The 22,764-nt window shown below is 42.3% G+C and overlaps 1 protein-coding gene across 5 annotated transcripts in view; it reads right to left on the bottom strand.

Moving 5' to 3' along the window:
* Positions 1-3,873: 3,873 nt before the first annotated feature.
* The window catches only part of Bcl11a (BCL11 transcription factor A), a 97,194-nt gene continuing 78,303 nt past the window's right edge, over positions 3,874-22,764 (bottom strand). For 2 of the 5 annotated variants that reach the window (XM_090336872.1, XM_090336873.1), the window contains exons 3-4: positions 19,916-20,017; positions 9,203-14,501 (exon numbers count right to left, since the gene is read on the bottom strand). In XM_090336872.1, coding sequence (XP_090192998.1) covers positions 12,475-14,501; positions 19,916-20,017 — 2,129 coding nt within the window. In that variant the 3' untranslated portion in view covers positions 9,203-12,474. Of the gene's footprint in view, positions 4,405-9,202; positions 14,502-19,915; positions 20,018-22,764 lie in introns of those variants that run through there. The other 3 variants (XM_090336874.1, XM_090336876.1, XM_090336875.1) reach the window with 3 other exon arrangements.

The following is a 22,764-nucleotide window of genomic DNA, read 5'->3' as shown; positions in this document are numbered from 1 at the left end:
TTATACCATGTACTTGTATACTCCCTTATCTCTGGGGCCTCTGTTGCTCAATGTGCTCATGATGCCTTGCAACTTTAGTCTTCTTTGCCTACCTGTTTTTTAGAATCAAAAGAAAAGTTGGCTATATCATATACATGAAAGTGTTTTATGGCCTTTAGGTATTTCCTATAGTTTAGCAATGAGTTTTTTTTAGTGGTGGTGGTAGGGTGGGGGTGGGGAGGGTTGCTGCATCTGGAACTTGAACTCAGGGCTAGGCACTATCTCTGAGCTTTGTTGCTCAAAGCTAGTGCTCTACCATTTGAACTACAGTGTTTGGTACTTAATTGACCTCAACATGAGCCAGTGGTGCCAGGCTAGCAATGAGACATCTTAGTTTACAGTAAGACAGGATGGAAAATAATCACTGCTTTTGGATTTTACCAGAAGTGAGTTTTTGGCATGATGTAAGCCCCAAGGAGTACAAACTGAAGAGTATTTCCACTGAGGAATCAGAAGAGGAAAAAATGTAATGCTAGTGTTTTCCTCTGACAGGATGAATTTTTGAAGAAAAAAATGGATGCTTTGAAACATGCCTTTTTCTTATTCTGAACTTTCATCAGGCTTGAAATTCCTTGTTTGTTTCCCTCACACTATACCCAATAAGGGGTTGTAGCTACATGGAAAACAAACTAACAAACAAACAAACAAACAAATAATATTCAAAATACCCTCAATTTTAACCTCTGCCACTACTTTCAAGACATTGATTTAGAAAAAAAATAGAATTTTTAAAATAGAAATCAACAGAATACTAATGGTTTTAAAAGCCTATATTAATATTAATGGTGACCCTCGATGTCATTCTCCAGCTGTCAAAAAAATAAACCTAAAGCTGAGTGCTAGTGGCTCACACCTGTAATCCTAGCTATTCAGGGGGCTAAAACTAAAAATCAAGGTTGGAAGCAAGCCTGGGCAGGAAAGTCCATGAGACTCTTATCTCCAACTTGCCACCATAAAAAGAGATGGAAGTGGAGGTGTGGCTCAAATAACAGAGAACCAACTTTGAGGAGAAAACTCGAAGCACAGGACCCAAGTCCTGAGATCAAGCCTCAATACCAACATAAATCAAAACAAAACTGAGTCAGCATATTGATAAGTACAATATCTGAAGGGTATTCCTAACCATTTGAAGAGCTTGGCTTAAATTCAAGTGCGCATGAAAACTCCAAGCAAAAGTATCCAGGAAATATTTTGCCCAGGGTTGGCATAGTCATACCTCAGTAGAGTCCAACTTTGCTCTCCTTGCCTACCATTTTTCTTTAAATAAATTACTGGGCTTCTGGGGATTTTCGTTTAAAGCACTGCTGACATTCAGTGAGCTGGATGTACAAGGACTGTAGGGATTCTGAGGCCATCATAGACCCCCAAAGCCATACAGACCTGTTAGTGTGACATCTGGAAGATCACAAAATTATGTAGACCAGGGTTGGCAGGGGAAGGATAATGCTCATATTTGGTCTCCCATGTCATCAGCCTCTTAGCCAGCACTGGCCTCTAAGCTGTTCTCAGTGCATACCAGGCAACCCATTAATCTCCCTGCAATTTGAAGTTCCTTTTTCCACAGAAGGCATTGGGAGGACCCCGGTTTGATTTGTCAGTTCCTTCTGCTGCTTGCACCATTCTCAAATAACCATGACCTTGACATATTGCACAGAGAGATAACTTCCCAGATCATCAATCTTTGGTGGGATTTTGAAAGGTACAGCCCTACTATAATGCCATTTCATAATGAATCTCATCAATGAACTTTTGTTTTCCTTCAACTAAAACAGGTAAGAGTGAAGACAGGGGAGTGTTTTGTTTGAGTAATGGCACGGGCTCTTTCTTCTTCAAGAGTAAAGAAAAAGGATGTCTTTCATACTCTTCAGTTCCCTCTCCCCAATAAAAACCACTTCTAGAGATATCCATTTAGTTAGAATCCCGCCCTAAGAAGAAATATGAGGTAGGAGTGGAAATGCACACCTAATTGGAAAGCATAGAGATATCAAGTGTATTTGTCAAGGCTGAAGTTGTCTCCAGTCCCATGATCATTCCGTTTCTGTTCAGGACTCTGTGGAAATGGATGTGCCCTTTCTATGTATCCGTAAGGAGCTGAGCACATTGAAGGAGGATGCCATCAAAGAATATCTAATGGCCTTAGGTTTCAGCAACACAGACAGAGCCCAGGGCAGGGAAAGGGTTTCCCTTTTAAATAATTTCTTGTCTGGAAGTCCCATCCTCACCTAGGAACTCTCAAAAATCTATCATGAAGATCTATACTATAGGGTTATTTGTTTGTCATCAAAAGCCACAGAGAGAAGGAAATGGTAAGGAGGGGGCCCTTGCTTCGCAGTCCCTTGTGCAGTTCATACAGCTGTTGGTGACAACTCTGTGTCTCTACCAGTGGACCTCCTTTAGCCTTTGTGTACATAAACCATGTGTGTTTGTGAACACGTATGGCTTGTGGGATAACAGATGAAGAAGCACCTCCTTTGATCCGTCAAACAGGGTTCTATTGGGTTATCTTTGGATTCCAAATCAGAAAACTTGGATTCTCAGCTTTTCTTCTTAGACATATGGCCTGGATGAGCCTTGGTCTCCTCACCTGTATAGTGACAGTTGTGACAGTCATCCCAGTAAGGGTTGGATAACACAATGCACATGAAAGCAGTGTATAAAGTATAAGGTAGAACACTATTATTTATGATGAATAAGCAGGACGGAGTCCAGATGCCAATTACTTCACTATCTTTTCAATAGGTTGAGTAATCTAGCCAGAGGGTGAATGGTAAAATTTTCCCCACTTAGGTTCACAGCCAATGTGTAAATCTATGACACACAGGTGTCTGGGTTCTATTATTTATAAGCTTATTTTTATATACTATTTTGTTTCCAATTTTCTTCTGGATCTCTTAACAGAAAAAAAACAAATTGAGAAAAGTTGTTGGCAAGTTGACTAGGCCAAAAGGATTTTTTTTTTTTTTGCCAGTCCTGGGTTTGAGCTCAGAGCTCTACCACTTGAGCCTCAGCACCACTTCCAGCTTTTTTCTATGCATGTAGTATCGAGGAATCAAACCCGGGTCTTCATGCATGCTAGGCAAGCACTCTACCACTAGGCTAAACTCCTGGCCCGGCCAAAAGGAATTTTTAATAACCTATTTGTAGACCTCATTTACTTACTTGTGTCCCTGATTTGTAAGATACAGGATAATACTATGACTACAATGGTCTACTAGATATGAACCTCTTTCCTCCTATAATTTTACCCATTTATAAGATCTGCCCCAAATATAAGCTCTAAAGAAGTTTTATGTCTGTTTGCTTGTCTGCATTAAGGTGTATTTGCTGAAGGTTTAAGAACCTAAAATTCGAATCTCTAATAAGCAACTACTGACATTTATCACTTCCTTTAGGATTTACCACTCAGACAGTGATATTATCTTTCTTGAACTAAATTAAAAGACAAATTCAAATCCTGCCTGGTAGCTACCAAAAGCATATATTTGAAAAACGGGACTCAGTGTGCCATATTATGCATTATTTAATGGCATGCAAATTATAAGCCAGACAGTTAGAAAACCCACACTTCAGCGCTAATAAACAGCAATACTACTACTGCATTAATTATGATATCGCTATGATTTATTCTCAAGTTTTGCATGTTGATTTTCCTTGAAAATGTATGCCATCTGATAAACAATAACATAGTCCCCCTCTGGGAACTAGGCCCACCCATTCCTCAGCTGGGTCTCTGGGACCCACCCCATGGGCAGGAAATGGGTAGAGAAATACAGTCCTAAGCAGCCGCATTGTCTTTGGAACATTGAAAAATTAAAGAACAAACAAAACACCACCTAAAGCTCCAACATTTATTGTGTCAATGTTAAGCACACTTTTTAAAAGACAACATAGAATGTATAGAAACAAGGGCTGGGGGCGGGGCTCATGCTCATTTCCACAATACGAGTAATTAGGTTAGCTGGTTTCAAAAGGGCAGGACATTGCTCGGGACGGCAATGGTCCGAGGACCCTCGGTATGGGGCTGATTCACTGTTCCAAGGTGGATCTGTTTTTTTCTTTTTACTTTTTATTAAAAAATATAAATAAAATGGCACTGCAGGCCCAGGCTGGCAAGGACTCCGCAGGATTCTTGTCTTCGCACAAACGGCTTCTTGGAGGCTACTGTCAGAAAACATCACAAACTAGCAGGATGACAAACCACGCTGACGTCGGCTGGGCGGGAGGTGTCCACCCCGCCCCGGGGTTCGGGGGTGGGGGAGGGCTTCAAATTTTCTCAGAACTTAAGGGCTCTCGAGCTTCCATCCGAAAACTGCCACACATCTTGAGCTCTCTGGGCACTACGCCGAATGGGGGTGTGTGAAGCACCTAGAAAGAGGTTGGAGATAGAAGAAGAAGGAGGGGGGAGAAAAAGTACAGGTGTGACTTGGCCCAGTGATTTTTCTGATTTCTCACTAGCTTTTATTTAAAAACAAATATATATATATATAAATATATATATGACTTAAAATCAACCACAGATTGAGCCACTGGCTTGATTTCAAATACAATCTCCCCTCCCCAGATAAGTCCCCTGACTTCTGAGTGGCTTCCCCAGGCCATCCCCACCTTACATTCACTCTCCAGGAGACCCGGACCCTCCATCCCCAGGACCCCATTATATGATAGTCCTAGAAACTTGGGACACACCTGGAAGGAAACACTTTTCCTTAGGACTGAGAAAACTTAGTAGGAAACATTCCTTTGGTTGAGGAGAGCGGGAGAGGGAGGAGGGGAGGGGGACATTTTCTTAAAATAATAATAAAATTATAAAGAAACAAAAAAATCAAAATTGATGTAAAAGCAGCACAACGAAAACATGAAATGTCATCAAGGTTCAACGTCAAAGCAGCCAACGATTTACAAAAGGCGAACAAATCTCAGAAGAGAAAATCAGAACCCAAAGAAGTTGCTCTCAAATTGCACCCCAAACTGCCTGTCGTTTCTTGCAAACATGCAGGGTTGGTTGGTTTGTTTTTCTTTTTCTTTTTCTTTTTCTTTTCTTTTCTTTCCTTTTTGGTCTGTCAGGGGGGAAGGCAATGGCGAAGGAAAGAAGAGAGGTTATTTTCCTCTGGGTTCCTCCCTTGTGTGTGGACAGTGGCTTGAAGCAGCAGAACTGAGAGTCCCGATGTGTTGAGGAGGGCTGCACAGTGGCATTCCAGGCCTTGTTGCCATGGCGACCCAAAGCAAGGGCCTGGGGCCTCCTCTCCCCTGACTCCGTGGGGTAGGAGGCTTGGGGTCTGGAGCTCAGCTGCTCTCAGGAATTCCCCACCCCACCCTTGAGCAGTGAAGACCTGGATGAGGGGCCTGCTGTGTCCAGGTGGGCTCTGGGAAATCACATTCTCAGTACAGCTCTAACTGTCCTTGAGGTCCCTTCAACTGAGAACCCCACCACCAACAGCCATCACCACACCCCTTTGTCTGAATCACTATGGGTACTGAAAGCCGGAACAAAGTATAGCAAGGACATGTACCACACTGTGGTTATTTTAAAGCACAGTCCCCTAGGAGTCTGGGGGCTCCTGCTTTAAGAAAAACCTTCAGGGAAATTCTTCAATTTGCCTTTTCTGCTGTCTCTGTGAAAGACCTGATAGATATATGTACTTCCTTTACACAGTTGTGTTCGCCACATTACAGAAAGGAAAAACAGTATTTGAATCAACCATTGTGTTTGGCCAAGTTTAAGTTCAGTGGCTCTCATAACCTGTATTGGTCTCCTTTCCCACTTGGGAGGAATTAACTGGATCTCATTCTCACCGGCGATGACACTGGGAGAGAGAGAGAGAGAGAGAGAGAGAGAGAGAGAGAGAGAGAGAGAGAGAGAGAGAGGGAGGGAGGGAGGGAGGGAGGGAGGGAGGGAGGGAGGGAGGGAGGGAGGGAGGGAGGGAGGGAGGGAGGGAAGGAGGGGGAGAGAGAGAGAGAGAGAGAGAGAGAGAGAGAGAGCGAGCCCTGTCCCTGAAGGTCCCCCTGGCCATGTGCTGCAGTAAACGGAAGAGTGGGGTTAGTGGGGGAACGAGGTGCCAGCAAGCAGAAGTGTGCAGCCAACCACCTATGTCTATAGCTTGTAGCTGTAGCAGCGCTGGAGTAAATGTGTCTGTGTGCTAGTGTCCATTTCTCCAAAAATGGCCTCATTTTATCTCCACTGGGAAGGCCCCTGAGCCTCAAGAGACACTTAGGAAAATTTGCTAAGTGGCTCAAGCCTTTTAAAAGCAAATTTTTCAAAAGCAAATTTTTCAAAAACAGTACTCCCAAGCAGGTTGAAAGAACACTGCAAACCCATCCTCTTAACAGCAAAAGCCCCACAGTTTGTTTGCTGTTGTGTGTTTTTTTTAAGGAAGTTGTTTTTGAAAACTGAATGGGAAGGATTCATTCTTGAATGGGCTAGGCCCAGGGCCATGCAGGATTATTCTTAAACACAAATAATAGTCATCAACAAGTGTGTGTATATGTGTGTGTGGGTGTGTGTGTATGTGAGGGGGGGAATGGGAGAAGTTATTCTATTTCCTCGCTCACTATGTGAAGAAAGTGTTTAATGCTGGACAAAATGGACCCTGAAGCCTCCCAGCTTCTTTTCAGGATGGCCTCAACTATCTTCCAGCAAACTTTCAGTGTCTGTAAATAAACCACTTCATTTCCTGATTTCTCCAGTTGACATTCTATCTAATTTGCCCTTCCTCCTGGACCCTTCCTTTCAAATGCTCTCTTCAAGCATATAGACTTATTGGAGATATATATATATATATATATGTATGTATTTAAACAAACAGTTCTATCCACAGAATGTCCTGGGACAAACTCAACTACTTCACAATTCCTGCCACAGCTGGTACACTTGAGGAACCACATTCACCTCCTTCTTAGCAACCTTTAAAACATTTCACTTCAGTCCTTCTGGGGCCCCTACACAACAAGAGTTAACAAATGGGCTTGAGAAGGAGGCAGGACTTATTTGCTGGGAGTTTCTGGGCTAACATCTGTGAGAAATAGTATTTGTCCTATTCATGTTTATTAAGTTCCTCAAAATGAAGATAAAAGTGAAACTCTTAAGCATCAGTAGGTTCAAGTACATTCTAGACTGTTAATAAAGCTTAACTGAAAAATTTGGAGAGATACTGTTTTTAGTCATTTTCTCACTTAAAAGTGTATCTGGATCTCATCTTAATATGGGAAATGTTTCCATATTATTTTATACTAGGATTAAACTTCAGGGTTCTGGATATACAATGTCACTTATAAGTCATATTACAGTGGGCTAAGCTTCCGTGCTTCCATTGTTCACTCCACTCAGAGAGCTTGTATCAGCAGGCTTCAATAAGTCAGGAGACAAAGTAACCTGAAGAATCTGTCTCCAGATAAATTTATTTAACTTTGGACCATGTAAATTAAACATAATCTATGATTTATCACCAGACTGTTGCACTCCTCCCCATTCCCCATTTGATTTAAGAAATCGGAACATATAAATATACCGTAGCCCCCATTAATTCCATCTGACAGGATGCAAAACCTAATTACACTAAGAGCATCATATACTGAGAAATTAAAAAGAATATTGTCTATAAAACCTATATAGCTATAATCAGAGCTCCTAATAAATGGGCAGTAGGGACATACACAAGGCTATAGGCATTTAATATAGTGTAGCAGGAGTCACCATATCTAAAATCAGCATGGCCCCAGAGAATACGTGTATCCATCTTAAACAGCAGTTTAGATTCGGGCTTGAAGTAACCTAATCTAAAACACACATATCTTTCTCCATTCACTAACAAACATTAAGTTCACCATGCCCCCTCTCAGCTCCTAAGCAAAGTTCTCCAAATTCCTCTTAGTGAAGTCCTCTGTTCCCCACCCAACTTGACTTTAAAAAAGAAAAAAGAAAAACACCTACTTTCTCTATACTTTCCAAAGATAAAAACTCTTCTTGCATCAGATAAAAAGCATTACATGAAAAGGCCACCTCACAGGCACCAGAGCCTAAGAATTGAGCAACAAAAATGCTACTACAAGAAGACAACGAACAGTTTTTGTTTTGTTTTGTTTTGTTTTTTACAAAACTAAGAACAATGTCGGATCCATTCATCTACACTGGGCACAGGGAGACAATATCACAGAGGCATGTGTTGTAATAAAGCAAATTGATGCTGTAACATGCAGAATTTATAAAACTGACAACACAGAGTTCTAAGGAGGGCTTTATCAAATAGACCTAAGTTGCTTTTCGAAGGCAATTCATGAATCTGTTGGTTGGTCAAAAGATAATTGAAGGGTACCCCCAGCCTCATTTTCTGTCAGTTAGGTAGACTATAAAAACAATCTGCAGCATCTATGTCCCGAGAATTTTCACAGGCAAACCATGATGCATCATCTCAGGGAATCAGTTTCAGATTCCAGAGACTTGACTATATCTGGCTACCCCTGGTTGCTACTTTATGGGTTTTTGTTGGTTGATTCTGTTTCTTTGTCTCCTTTTTCCATCCCTCCTTTTCTGTTGCCTTTCTTTCTTTCTTTCTTTCTTTCTTCCTTTCTTTCTCTCTTTCTCTCTCTCTCTCTCTCTCTCTCTCTCTCTCTCTCTCTCTCTCTCTCTCTCTCTCTCTGCTTTTAATCAGATGCCTTTGTTTTTGGATTTTTAGAGGTGAGAGGTGTGGTTGTTTTTCTTTTGAGGAAAAGCTGCAGTGTAGAAACTAAAGAGCTGATTTTCTGCTTTTAAAAAATGCTTTTACATTACACACTAAGATAGTGTAATGGTGAGAGAACTGAAAAGAACTTTTAGACAATAAAAACAGCAAAAATTCTGAAGGAAATAAAAGTTTAAGATGCTATCACCAGCAAGTTTTTTTGTTAATAGCTGAATGGATTTCTGCTAAGAGATAAAGTGAAAGTTTTGACTATCAGATGAAAATTATTTTAGAACTGTAAAGGCTATAAACTAGTTCCATGGTTTGAGGTACGCCTATTTTAATATAGTAAGTACTTTATGTTCCTCTAGGGTATAATACACACATCAAAATACCCATACAAATCACTCTGAAAAAGACTATCTGGCCTTCTACTAAAACCTGCTATTTTCTTGTAAGTAATTTACAGAGTGTGTCAAATGAGGACACAGGAAGCTTACGTTGTGTACTTTAATTTTTTTTATTTTTTTCAATAAAGGGACAAAATGGGTGTATGAACAGGTTAATGCAGACAACTGCCAAAAAAACACAGACAGTGGTTTTTCCAATAGAACTTAACAAAGACCAGAAACAAATACAATAAAAAGCCAGGTTGTAATGACCTTTGGTCATCCAAATAAAAAAATAATAAAAACAAAGAAAAATAAAAGATCAGATTAAGTGCCTCTGTTTTGAACAGGGCACCTAAGCAATAATAAATAGTGACTCCCATAGTAAAAGATAAAATTTCAAGTTACGACAAACAGCTTTCATTACAGGAATAGAAAAGGCCAATAACAAAATATTCTGCATTGCCATTTACAAAAAAGTATTGACTAAAGCGGGCTTTTCTCTTTAATATGCTTTGCATATGAAATTCTTTCCAATCTAAATATAAAGCACCATTTAGTTTTTGGCAATGAAAAAAAAACTGCAAAACATTGGTTTTATTTTTTTTTCCTTTTTTTTCTTTCTTTCTTTTACTGCATATGAAGGTAAGATGCTGGAATGTAGGGGAGATAGAAGGAAAAGGGACAAGAAGCACACTACAGAACAAACCAACGTTATTAGCTTGCAGTACTGCATACAGCATGGCAGCAGGAAAAAGGAACAAAAAGGATATGTACAACTTCTATGACAGCCATCCGTGTGACATTCTAGCAGGCTCCCCCAAACTGCCATTATATGGCTTCTCATCTGTACAATGTCACACTTTTTTGTTTCTTTTTTTTAAGCATACAAATAATTTGCACTATATTATCCTGCCAAATTAAAAAAATATACTGTGGCAGCCTGTCTTTTTTTTTTCCACTACCAAAAAAAAAGGTACATTGATACCTTTTAAGAGAACAAGCAACAGTTAAAAATACAAGCTTCAATATAAATACTATAGTGCCTAACACTAGATGAACATTTAATTCAAATACCATTCTAGAAATACAGAAAAAAGACCATAAATGTGTTTTAGCATAGGAATCAACATGAGTGTGCATTTTCCTATATTTAAGTACTATATAATCTTAAACCTTTCCCCGGTGTATGGTTATTTTTTTTTTTTTACAACCTGAAGAGCGGTGTGTAATCCAAGGCATAGAATTTCCACTACCATTTTTAAATGGATAACAAGTCTTGTAACACCACCAAGACAATGGAACCCTAAAATGTAGTTTCCCCCCTAAACATAATGAAGTGTTTTTTTAAAAAAAATTTTTTTCTTACATTTATACTTAAAAAAGTTTTTGTACAAAAAAAAAAATCCTTGCACTGTAGAAGCAAAAGCAATCATTCATTTCTATGTTAAGTGTATTCTGTTTCCATTCACAGCGCTTTGCAATGTTGCGTCCAAGTAAGTAAGCTCATTAGTCAAGTAAATGGCTGGCAGCGTTTTGTAAATTATTTTTTATGCTCATCAATGAGACTGTGTTCAATTTTTTTTCCAGCATTCTTGCAACTTTTCCCTTAAGTATAGACCTGTAAACTGGGAAAATTGTACAGTGCACTTCATTGTCCTATCTGAGCAAGGTTATTTTATACTCAACCTCTGTATCTCTGATTAGAGAAAAGATACAGGTATCACAGGCAGAGTCAAGTGCTATTTGAACACCAACTGGGGTAGATGCTAGCTTCATTTAAAAAAATTAAAAAAAAATCAAAACAATGATTCTTCTTCCATGTTAACACAAATAGCACACAGTGTATGGAAAAGAAATGAAGTACAACTTTTAGGGAACACAGACATATATACTGCTACTCTTTCTCTTCTTTTTTAAAGAATGTCACATTTAAATGTAAATCTTAAGAATTCATAGTTAATCATCATTGTATCAGTATTAGCTTATACACCTGTTCTAGTTTTAAAATGGCAAAGAGTACCACCTTGTGCTAAGAAATCACTCCCCCCCACACACTCTGTTCCCTCTGTCAAAACTTTACTGTCAGTCTCTTCTTTTTAATATGGTACACAAGGTCTTAAGTTGATCAATTGATTGTCCTCTTGACAACCAAGTGAATCTGGATCTATTTCTTTTAGTGCCAAAATATTTAAAAGATATTATTTAAAACAAATATCTTCATAAAATTAACTCCCTACTAATGTATTTCATCATATCCAGGGCTTTTGCACATTACACATTCGATTTAGGCATCATTAAAAAGAAAATAAAACTTTGGGCAAAACAGCCCATTTCTTTTAAGCTCTCACCAGGAGCAAAGTAGCTTTTATACTGGTATAATCAGTTTTTGTTCACCAAGTTAAACTAAAGGGAAAATGATGATTAACTAGGACTTAATAGGTCATATTTTTAGGTAGCCATTGTTGTGAGAAATACAATATAGAATTCTTATATGCTAGGTCCTAAGGTTTATTACCTCACCCAATGCTGAATTCAGCTACAAGCTTATAACAAGTAGAAAGATCCATCAGTGTGGTTTTAATAGATCCAAGGCACTCATATTTTAAAACCAAATGATAGAAAAAACTTGTTCTGGTTTTGTTTGTTTTTGTTTTTCTGTTAATACGTCAATCCAAGGCCTTTTTTCCCCTTTCCAATTGATACGTTTAACCCTTTAGAGACAGACATTTAGCTCATAGAGTTATTTTCTTTTTCAGTGCTATCTCTTCTGTCTATAGAGGATTAATCCAGACTGTTTTTCCTCCTCACGTTATAAAATAAAACTGTACATGATATGTATTACAGAATGTATGCAGCATGGTCTTTTCCCCTCTCTCTCTCTCTCTCTCTCTCTCTCTCTTTCTCTCTTTCTCTCAGAACGGAACTGGAAACAGCAACATGTTTGCTCAGCAATGAATTAGGGACAATTTAAAATAGCCATAACATACCATACATGCTGTCTAAGCTTAAAAAAAAAAACATACACAACATGTAAATTATTGCACAAGAGAAAGGCTCAAAGTTTGCGTAAAATGCAATAGTATTGCCCCATACAGATCATGCATTCAAACGGTGAGAACATAAAAGGGGGTGGGAGGGGGGAAGAAAGAAAAAGGAAAAAGGAAAAAGAAAAGAAGAAGAAAAAAAAAAACAGGTGTGCTGGTGACAAGCACTCTCATATTCTTAGCTTTCCTTACTTCTGCTTGTTGTTTGTTTGCTTGTTTAAATCACAAGGGACTAGAAAAAAATCCTACAGGGAAGTGGGGCTGGAGGACTATGAGGAGGGAGGGGTGAAGAGGGGGGGTGGCTTGTCAGGTGGGGCCGAGGGGAGGAGGGGTATTAATATACCTCTATTCAGTTTTTATATCATTATTCAACACTCGATCACTGTGCCATTTTTTCATGTGTTTCTCCAGGGTACTGTACACGCTAAAAGGCATCTTACAAATTTCACATTTGTAAACGTCCTTCCCCACCTGGCCATGCGTTTTCATGTGCCTGGTGAGCTTGCTACTCTGGGCACAGGCATAGTTGCACAGCTCGCATTTATAAGGCCTTTCGCCCGTGTGGCTTCTCCTGTGGACAGTGAGATTGCTACAGTTCTTGAAGACTTTCCCACAGTACTCACAAGTGTCGCTGCGTCTGCCCTCTTTTGAGCTGGGCCTGCCCGGGCCCGGACCACTAATATGGGGCGTGCTCCCTCCACTTCCCGTGCCGCTGCGCCCCGAGATCCCTCCGTCCAGCTCCCCGGGCGGCGTGGAGAAGCGCAAGCTCCCATTCTCCGAGGAGTGCTCCGACGAGGAGGCAAAAGGCGATTGTCTGGAGTCTCCGAAGCTAAGGAAGGGATCCTTGAGCTGCCTGGAGGCTGCGTAGCCCGCCAGCCACTGCGAGTACACGTTCTCCGTGTTGGGCATGGCGGCGGGGGGCAGGTCGAACTCCTTCTCCAGCTTGATGCGCTTGGAGAAGGGGCTCAGCGAGCTGGGGCTGCCCAGCAGCAGCTTTTTGGACAGGCCCCCCGAGGCCGACTCGCCCGGGGAGCAGCCACGGCCGTTAACAGTGCCATCGTCTATGCGGTCCGACTCGCCGGCCACCGAGTCTTCGTCGCAAGTGTCCCTGTGGCTCTCGGCCTCGGCCAGGTGGCCGCGCTTATGCTTCTCGCCCAGGACCTGGTGGAAGGCCTCGCTGAAGTGCTGCATGGAGCTGAGCACCATGCCCTGCATGACGTCGGGCAGGGCGCGGCCCTCGTCGCCCACCACGCCCACCACGGCGCCCCCGCGCGAGCTGTTCTCGTGGTGGCGCGCCGCCTCCAGGCTCAGCCCGAAGCCGTAGTCCACCCTCTCGCTCTCCGTCAGCTCCTCCTCCTCCTCTTCCTCCTCTTCTTCCTCTTCCTCGTCGTCCTCCTCTTCCTCCTCGTCCCCGTTCTCCGGGATCAGGTTGGGGTCGTTCTCCGTCTTGAACTTGGCCACCACCGACTTGAGCGCGCTGCTGGCGCTGCCCACCAGGTCGCTGGTGCCGGGTTCCGGGGAGCTGGCGGTGGAGAGGCCGTCGTCGGACTTGACCGTCATGGGGGACGACTTGTGCATGTGCGTCTTCATGTGGCGCTTCAGCTTGCTGGCCTGCGTGCACGCGTGGTCGCACAGGTTGCACTTGTAGGGCTTCTCGCCCGTGTGGCTGCGCCGGTGCACCACCAGGTTGCTCTGAAATTTGAACGTCTTGCCGCAGAACTCACAGGACTTGGACTTGACCGGGGGCTGGGAGGGAGGAGGGGCAGATTGTAGAGGAGGGAGGGGGGGCGTAGCCAGGAAGGGCGGCTTGCTACCTGGCTGGAATGGTTGCAGTAACCTTTGCATAGGGCTGGGCCGGCCTGGGGACAGCGGCGGGCTAGACGTGTTCCCTGCCAGCTCTCTAAGTCTCCTAGAGAAATCCATGGCGGGAGGCTCCATAGCCATCGGATTCAACCGCAGCACCCTGTCAAAGGCACTCGGGTGATGGGAGGCCAGGGCCATCTCTTCCGCCCCCAGGCGCTCTATGCGGTGGGGGTCCAAGTGATGTCTCGGTGGTGGGCTAAACAGGGGGGGAGTGGGTGGAAAGCGCCCTTCGGCCAGGCCGGAAGCCTCTCTCGATACTGATCCTGGTATTCTGAGCAGGTTAAAGGGGTTATTGTCTGCAATATGAATCCCATGGAGAGGTGGCTGGGAAGGACATTCTGCACCTAGTCCTGAAGGGATACCAACCCGCGGGGTCAGGGGACTTCCGTGTTCGCTTTCTAAGTAGATTCTTAATCCATGAGTGTTCTGTGCGTGTTGCAAGAGAAACCATGCACTGGTGAATGGCTGTTTGCAAGTTGTACATGTGTAGCTGCTGGGCTCATCCTTACCTGCAAAATAACACAACACCAACATCAATGTTTCATCACCCCACGTGGACCTCTGCAATTGCTTATTCATCTTTCTACGTCCAGATTTCCCCACGTCCACCCTCACCATCCCTCTGTCCTACACACCAACTTCTCACATAGCTGCCCGGAGCCTCAGGGTGTGGCTGGCCACGGTCTGGGGGCCCCCACTCCATGAGTATGCTGTCAGACTAGTCTCCCTGCCATTAAGCTCGGTTCTGAGGGTTCTGTATGGAAGCCCCAAGGTGAAAACATCCTGGCCATATGGAGCTCCAGGATGAGTGAGAAGCCTGATACCCGGGACCTCAGTCTTCTGAACTTCTTGATCTCATCGGCTGTGGTTTGGGAACAAGCCACTTCATCTCTGCATGCCTCTTTCTCCTCATCTGTTGGCTCAGAGACTTGGACAGGGAAACTCCCTTCCTAAATCCTCTGGGCCTACACTATTCTTCCTGAGGTGGTAAGTGAACTTTCTAACTAGGCCATCATTCCACAGAAACACCAAAAATTAAAAACAAACAGATGGACTCCACTACATTTCTCCATGGATCTACAGAGGCTTAGCTCGAAATACACTAATTGCTGATATCAGAAAAAAAAAAAAATCTTCAGTGGGAGAGAAACTAGCAAAATTCTCATAGCCCACCATGTGAGTTCTAAATTTGGGGTCCGAAACAACCTACAAGGCCACCCATGTCTAATCTCGTTGTGAAAACTCTCAATGGGAACATTTAATGCAAGGCTAACCAAAGGCGGTTTGAAATCTTGAGGAACTGTCGCTGTCCCCCCCAGTGCAACAAACACAAGCCTAGAAAAGTTAGTCGGGAGTGGGTGGTGCCAACTTCAGCAGACACAGTATTCCGACTGCAGGAACAGTTAGGGCAGCCAGCATGCACCCTGGCAGGCAGCAGGCTGAGCAATGCTACCCTAGCCTCCTCCTCATTATTTTGAGAGGCTAACAACGTGAACCAAATTATACAACATCCTGCGCCCTCGGCTGAGACTCGGCTCCAGTTGAGAAAAAAACAGAAAGATACAGTTCAGCTAGTCAACTCTTTGGCCAGTAGCCAAGCCGTCTGGAGAGGGGCCCTGCGTAAGTCACATTATTTCTCTCTTGCTGAAAGGCACCCGAGAGTGGTAAAATGCCACGTTGGCAAAGAGGGGGCCAGCTTGACTTTACAAAATCATTCATTTTTGAAGATAGCTAAATTAATATATATATATATGTGGTTTATATACATATGTTTACTCCATCTATATGAAGTCACTAACCAACAGTTGACTAGTCAAACTAAAAGCCTTTAAAGGGGCAAAAGTGATAGTAGCCTAGGAACAGGGGTGAGAAGAAAAGATAATGTCCCTAAGGTTATTTAAAAAAACAACAAAAAAGAAGAGGGGCTTAAAATGTAACTGAGAAATCAACTTTCTTTCTCTTTTAAGAGGGGCTAGCGGTATTTCTCAAGCCCCCGGCTAGCTTTGTGAGTAACTGGTTAAAAGTGACAGAATTTAACAGAACCAAAGAGTGGGAATGTGGAATTTATCAATTGTATGATTCTTCCATTGAGCAAGTCAGAAAGAGAAACTGGCAAGGGCTTCTCCCAATCCCTTCATACTCATATTCCAAAACAAGCCAGCATCACTGCAGCACTAGTCTAAATTATGGACTCCTGTCCTGACCTTGTAATTTACTTTACAATGTATTCATAATCTCACCCAATATACCCCACTCCTGGACAAGTCTCTTTAACATGATTTGATGGTAAGATATCAAAATTAGGCTTGAAACAGTTGTCTAATGTGGAAAAGAAGAGGGGGGATGGAAAGGCAGAAAGATTTTGAAAGAAAATGCTGACATTACTATCACATTATCTGCCTATTTTTGTTTGCCTCCCCTCTTCAAAGGGAAATAAAAAGCATCATTGAGAATATTTCTGTAATTTTTGTTGTTGTTGTCGAACAATAACTTGGGTCTCAAATAGGCAGGGTGGAAAAAAAAATCTAGCTGCTTCCATGTCATGACCCTCTGTGGCTTTTTTCCTGTGCCTTTCCAGAACTCTGGCTGATTAGCATATATTTAGCCTGACAATCGGAATTGGATAAGTAAAAAGGAGATTTGTCAGCTGAGGCAAATCCTTAACACTTTCATCATTCCAAATGCCTTAAAATCATATTTTACCCTTATAATCTTTTCTGGAGCCCAGGACTGTACCCATAATTAGCAACTCTGGCTTCTCCTGTGCCACAATACGGCCAGTGATAAATGCCAAAATCTGTGGCACACAGCACTACATCAAGAATCCTATTTGTATCCTTTCCACAAAGCTTAACCAAGATAAGTCCATTTTACTTTGCTGCCCAAGCTTCCTTAAAAAAATTATTTTTTCAGAGACAGTTATATGATTATGCTACAGTATGTTAACACTTTGATGGTATCTGTCCCCCTTCATACATCAGGTCAGGGAAAATGGCATTTTATCTTATAATGAGCACACAACATACAGTTCTCACTATCACATTTTAGTATTCCCGTCAACTAAATATTCTAGATCGGGAGGGCAGCTAGTGTAATCATAATGTCAATGAGAAGGGCTGTTACGATTGAGACTAAAGATTGCATGCAAAAAGCTGCTTTGAAACTGGTAATTATTACCAGTCCACTAATAGCAAATGATGCATTACAATTTCACCATATAATCTGTGTTTCACTTGGCTCATGCCGGTGTGCCATAGTATATTACAGTGCTCACAGATTGGAAATTCCTAAACTGCACTCATCAATAAATGTGTTACTTGCCATAATTGGTGAAATTACTTTGTTCATAACATCTTGGATGGTTTAGAAAGACCAGAATTGATTTCCTGGGTGGCAAAATTAGGGCTACATTGATTTATCGACATGTAAAATATAATAATATTCTTCATTTACTCTGATGAAAATCAACTTCTCAATTTGAGAGCCTCATTGGGCATTCACTAGGATTGTTCTGATTTAAAGCAATAAACTGAGAGCTGGGCCCCAAGCATAAGGAACTTGAGGCACTAGAGGGGTTAAAAGCAGTTTGCTGCCCACCTAACTGGGCTTTATCTTATTTCATTTTTTTTTATGAGGAATGACTTCCATTCCTGGTGTGTCACCAACGTAGAAAAGTCATGTGACTAAAACTTCCAAATTTGGAAGAACAAGGCGGTCTGAAGCTGGAAATCCCAGCTCTGTAATTTACTAGCTTGTGACTCTGAGATTGTCGTTTAATTTCCCTAAGCCTTAGGATTTCTATCTGTAAAAATAAGCACAAAAACAGCACCTTCAAAGAATTGTGAGGGTCAGGTGACAGATGCATATAAAAACCCTGCATAAACTATGAGGTCCAACACACATGGGAGTTTTCATGACTACCAGGCGTGATTAATTACTGAGGATAATCACTAACCACATTACATGCCCAGCAAGGCTCGGAAGGAAGGTCCGAGGCTACGCTCACCCCAGGCTCTGGTTAGAGAGGGTAGGAGGGAACAGAAGGAAATTTTAAGACCTTGTTCCCCATTTCACAATGCAGGGGTTCACTAAGCTATGAGCTCTGAAGCTAAAAGCAGCTAGTCATTGCAACTGGGGGTGGGGGGGGGTGGAGGGAGGGCGGCCAGGGAGAGGAATAGGCTTTTGTCCTAGAGCTTTCTGGAACCCTACAGCCCATTTCCACATACCTTCTTCCTAAACTGGTCCTGCCAGCCTGGGAACCAGAAAGTTACGTACTATGTGGATGAGGGGGAAGAATAGGGGCTCTCTACCAGGTTCCTGCTTTCCCATCCATCTTATCAACTCGCTGTCCTCAGGAAAACCAAGCCGAGGAGAGAAGGTAAAACTGTTTGCTTAACCCATAGGCCTGGGCTCCTCATCCCCACCCTCCTCTCCAGTGCCTCACTCCCTCATCTCCCTTCCCTCCCAGTGTAGCTCTGTAGCTCGGTTCCCACAGCCAAGTGCAGGCCCCAGGCACCCCCACCCAAACAGCATGCAGGGACTCGAATCTGTGAGGCCAACTCCCTAAACTCTGCAGCCTGTGACCTAACCTAGGCTCGGTCCCAACCAGTGGGGGGGTGGGGGGGAGGTGAGGTGCTTTAACCTCTGCACCACCCAGCCCTCAGGACCCAAGGGCTTGTGAAACTCCTACAATAACTCTTTGTTACCTAGGATTACCTAGGAGTTAACAAAAATAAACAACTGGTTTTGAATTTGGTCTCGGGGTGCATGTCCTGCTCCGAAAACAACAGTCCACATATGAATAGGACTACTTTCCCTCCCATATGCTTTCGAATCTTGCTTTATAGTTTAACTCTTCCATCATTCTATTACTCTTTCCGTTCCCATGGCAGGTTATTTTTCATTTACCTCCAAAATAAAATCTAGATGTCACATATCCTTTTATCTTGAACCTATTCTTTTCTGTTTTGGGGGTAGAATCAGTCCCTCCCTCTGACACATGAGCTATGTGTGATTCATACCATGTGTTTCTACAGAGAAAAGCCAACTGAATTGCTTTCTAAAACAATATATCTCAGAAAACATTGTTATAAACAAACAAATCTAAATTTCATAAAAAGATCCGCCCTTAAGTTGACCTGAATAAGTAAACAGATAATGATGTGGAAGTGGAATCATTACACTTTAATGCTCTAAAACTAGAAGAAAAACAAGCAGAGAGTACATGTAGGGGTGTATATATGCACATATATAATGTTCCATGTGTATATATAACTATACACATGTGAATGCATACATAACGTGCTTTAGAATAACTCCAGAATAACTATAAGCTGACTTCTTGTAATTCTGGCCTCTGCTAAAGATGTATGTCATTTCTGGGCATCAGTGCTCGCACCTGTCATCCTAGCCATTCAGGAGGCTGAGAGCTGAGGATCATGGTTTCAGTTAGCCAGTGCTAGAAAGTCCATGAGACTCTTATCTCTACTTTCTACCAAAAAACTGGAAGTAAAATTATAAATCACATATTAGGGGGCCAGCCTTGAGTAAAAAAGCTAAGGGACAGTGCCCAGGCCCTGAGTCCAAGCCCTACTACCAGTACCAAAAAGTATCAGCCTGTACTGATATATCCAGCCACTAGCTATGAAGCCAGACACAATCTTAAAGAGAAGACTCTCTGGGATGAGGTGCCATTAGCTCCAGGCTTCCACTGAGGAAAGAAAAAAAAAAAGAGGGAAGTAAAAGTCACTTTCAGAGCTGAATAGGGCTGGGAATTGGGTGCCAAGACAACAATGGAATAATAAAGATGTGGTGCCAATCTATTCTGGAAGCAACTCCCTTCAGTATTAAAAAGTTAAGGTAATTTCCAGAAACTCATCTCTACACACATGGACATTTGTAGAAGAAAGAATGTTCAACTTACAAATACCCTGCGGGGCGTATTCTGCACTCATCCCAGGCGTGGGGATTAGAGCTCCATGTGCAGAACGAGGGGAGGACAGGCCCCTCCAGTGCAGAAGTTTATCTGTGAAAGAAACCCAAAATCAAGTACTACAGCCATAAACAAAGTGCATCATAAACCACAGGATATCACATTTCAATTCCATTAAAATAGATTAACATCATTACAACAGCCTTGCAGATAGTTAACAGGCCCAAGGCCTGAAACAAAAGAACAGTGGTGAGTTGTTTCCTACAGTTTTTGTTTTGTTTTTAATTTTGGACAAAAGGGAAGGGGTTTGTTGTAGTGTTCTTTGGTTCATTTTCTATTTGTTTGGTGTTATTTGATTGTTGTTTTATTTGGGAGATGTAAAAATATCAAGGAGGAAATTAGTAAGATTATGAGTAAGTTGAAAAAAGTGAATTATCTGCAAGGCTGATTTGTAAATGTATGTATATATATATATATGTATATATGTCTATGTGTGCATATATACGTAGGTATACATATGTATACATATGAAAGCCCAAGCCCAAAATTACTTTTAAAAAAAAGAAGAAAAAAGATTACTAGAAAATAAATGGATTTGTGAACCATTTTTTTAATGGGACAGTCCAGCTCTGCCTTCTCCATCCTACAGCTTTCTCCCATAAGACCATCAAATAATAGGGAAACCTCAAAGCACTGATATGGACAGGCCACACTCAAGAATCCTACCAATGGCGAGGCCCAGTGGCTCACACCTGTAATCCTAGCTACTCAGGAGGCTGAGATCTGAGGATCATAGTTCAAAACCAGCTGGGGCAGGAAAGTCCATGAGACTCTTATCTCCAGTTAACTACCAGAAAACCTAAAGTGGCGCTGTGGCTGAAAGTGATAGAGAGCAAAAGAGCTCAGGAAAAGTGCCCAAGTCCTGAGTTTAAGCCCTACAACTGACACATACCCCCCCCAAAAAAGTGCCTATTTAAAATACAAAGCAATAAAGAACGAAGAGTGGACTGCTGGAATTAAAATAACTTTTGATAAGTCCTACCCTTGAGCATGAAGAATCATACCATAAACCGACATCAGCAGCACCCAGAAACAGGGCCTATTTCTCCCATTCTACTGCACACCTGGAGAGGTAATATAACGTCTCTCAGTAAATAAATCCAGAGTCAGTTAATCAACCACTTCTAGCATTGGGGTTTTTGCAAAAAAGGAAATTTGGTTTGTGTAACTGGAGAATGGTTTGGTTTCTCTGATATGTGTCTTGTTTTTACAAATTCACCATCAGCTAACTAAGCAGGGAGACATCTTCCCTGGGATAATGGAGGACAGATGGGGTAGAAAACATTCCATGTGTTCTGGAGGTTTGGCGTTTGTGTTGATCAGGGGAATCAGGGAATTAAAAAGGAGGAGGAGGAAGAGGAGGAGGAGGAGGAGGAGGAGGAGGAGGAGGAGGAGGAGGAGGAGGAGGAGGAGGAGGAGGAGGAGGAGGAGAAAAAAGGAGGTACAACCCAGCCTGAGCCCAGTTATGGAGGCATTTCCTTCTCTCTGACTCTAGAGCATAATAAAACCACCTAGTGAACCAACAAAAGTAGGAAGATTGGCCTCAAAAAACAAATATCTCTACCTTGAATTGTTTATGTTAAATGAATTTAGGGTTGGGGATAAAGACCAACTACAGGTTTAGTCCTAGTTTTTAAGGAAAAACCTGAAAGTTGACTTCTATACCTGTTCCTTTCTCAGCAAGATTATTGTTGCTGAGACTGAAATTCTTTTCTTCAGGAAGCCATACAACCCAGTTATTCCTATGACACCACACACACACACACACACACACACACACACACACACACACGCACACACAAGCAACAAGGCCCTTGGACCCTTGCATGGGTGAGTCTAATTTCAAACTCCTTGCCACTTACCCTGAGAAGAGACCCTGGGGTGCATTCAGAAATAAAAGAGGACTCCAGCAAGAAATAAGGGGACTATTAGCCAGATTCTGGCTTAGCCACTTGCATTATGCCCTATTGGCAAACTGGTTTACTAACCTGTCATCACAAAACAGCTCAGAGCAGCAGCCCAGATCTGCAAGACCACAGACCACAGTGAAGTCTCATTGGCCTGAACACTGCATATCTGGCATCATGGTTGATTTGAGGTTTTGTTTTTTAAGTTGTAAAAAATTCCTAGGGATTATCAAGTCTGTATCTTCATTTGAAAGATAGGAAAAATGGGGCCTTGAAATTAAATGATTTGTCCACTGCCAAGTAGATGATGAATCACAAAAGGAAGATCAGAGTTACTTTCTCAACTTTTAGTCTCTGTTTTTCCTGGGGCATCTGACTCCACTCCTCTGCTATCCCTTCTGTACTCTTTACTGGAAAACAGTGCCTACTCTGCATCCAGAGCCTCGTGGCCTAAGCTTCATGGTTTCAGCCTCTTTCTCTGCTTTCTGAGTTGAGGAGAAATGCTATCAATTGCTTCAGAAAAACAGTATACTTGATCTTTGTGACAGAGATAGGAGGAGGGGGAGAGAGCAGTGCCTTTCTCTTCCTCCAGGAAAAGGGTCAAAGCCTAGCCAATTGGGAACCCAACTGATTCTGTCACTTCTTCCACTAAACGCATCCCTAATATTCTCCATGCTAAGGAGAATCGACATTCCCACAAGAACTAGAAATGCTAAATTGTTAATAGTCTCCCTAGGGTTTAACTTCTTGCTATGATGCCTTCAATTATTTCATCACAGCTTAGGCAAAGTATCACAATTAATGCTTCTGAGCATTAAACTCGATGAGCAGCTCTGCCTTTCTGAGCTGAGCTGTTCTCTGTAGAAAGGCTCA

The sequence above is a fragment of the Megascapheus bottae genome, chromosome 7 (genome assembly GCF_031878675.1).
Source record: "Megascapheus bottae isolate mThoBot1 chromosome 7, mThoBot2.hap1, whole genome shotgun sequence".
Lineage (NCBI taxonomy): Eukaryota > Metazoa > Chordata > Mammalia > Rodentia > Geomyidae > Megascapheus > Megascapheus bottae.
This window is presented reverse-complemented; position numbering and strand designations above follow the sequence as displayed.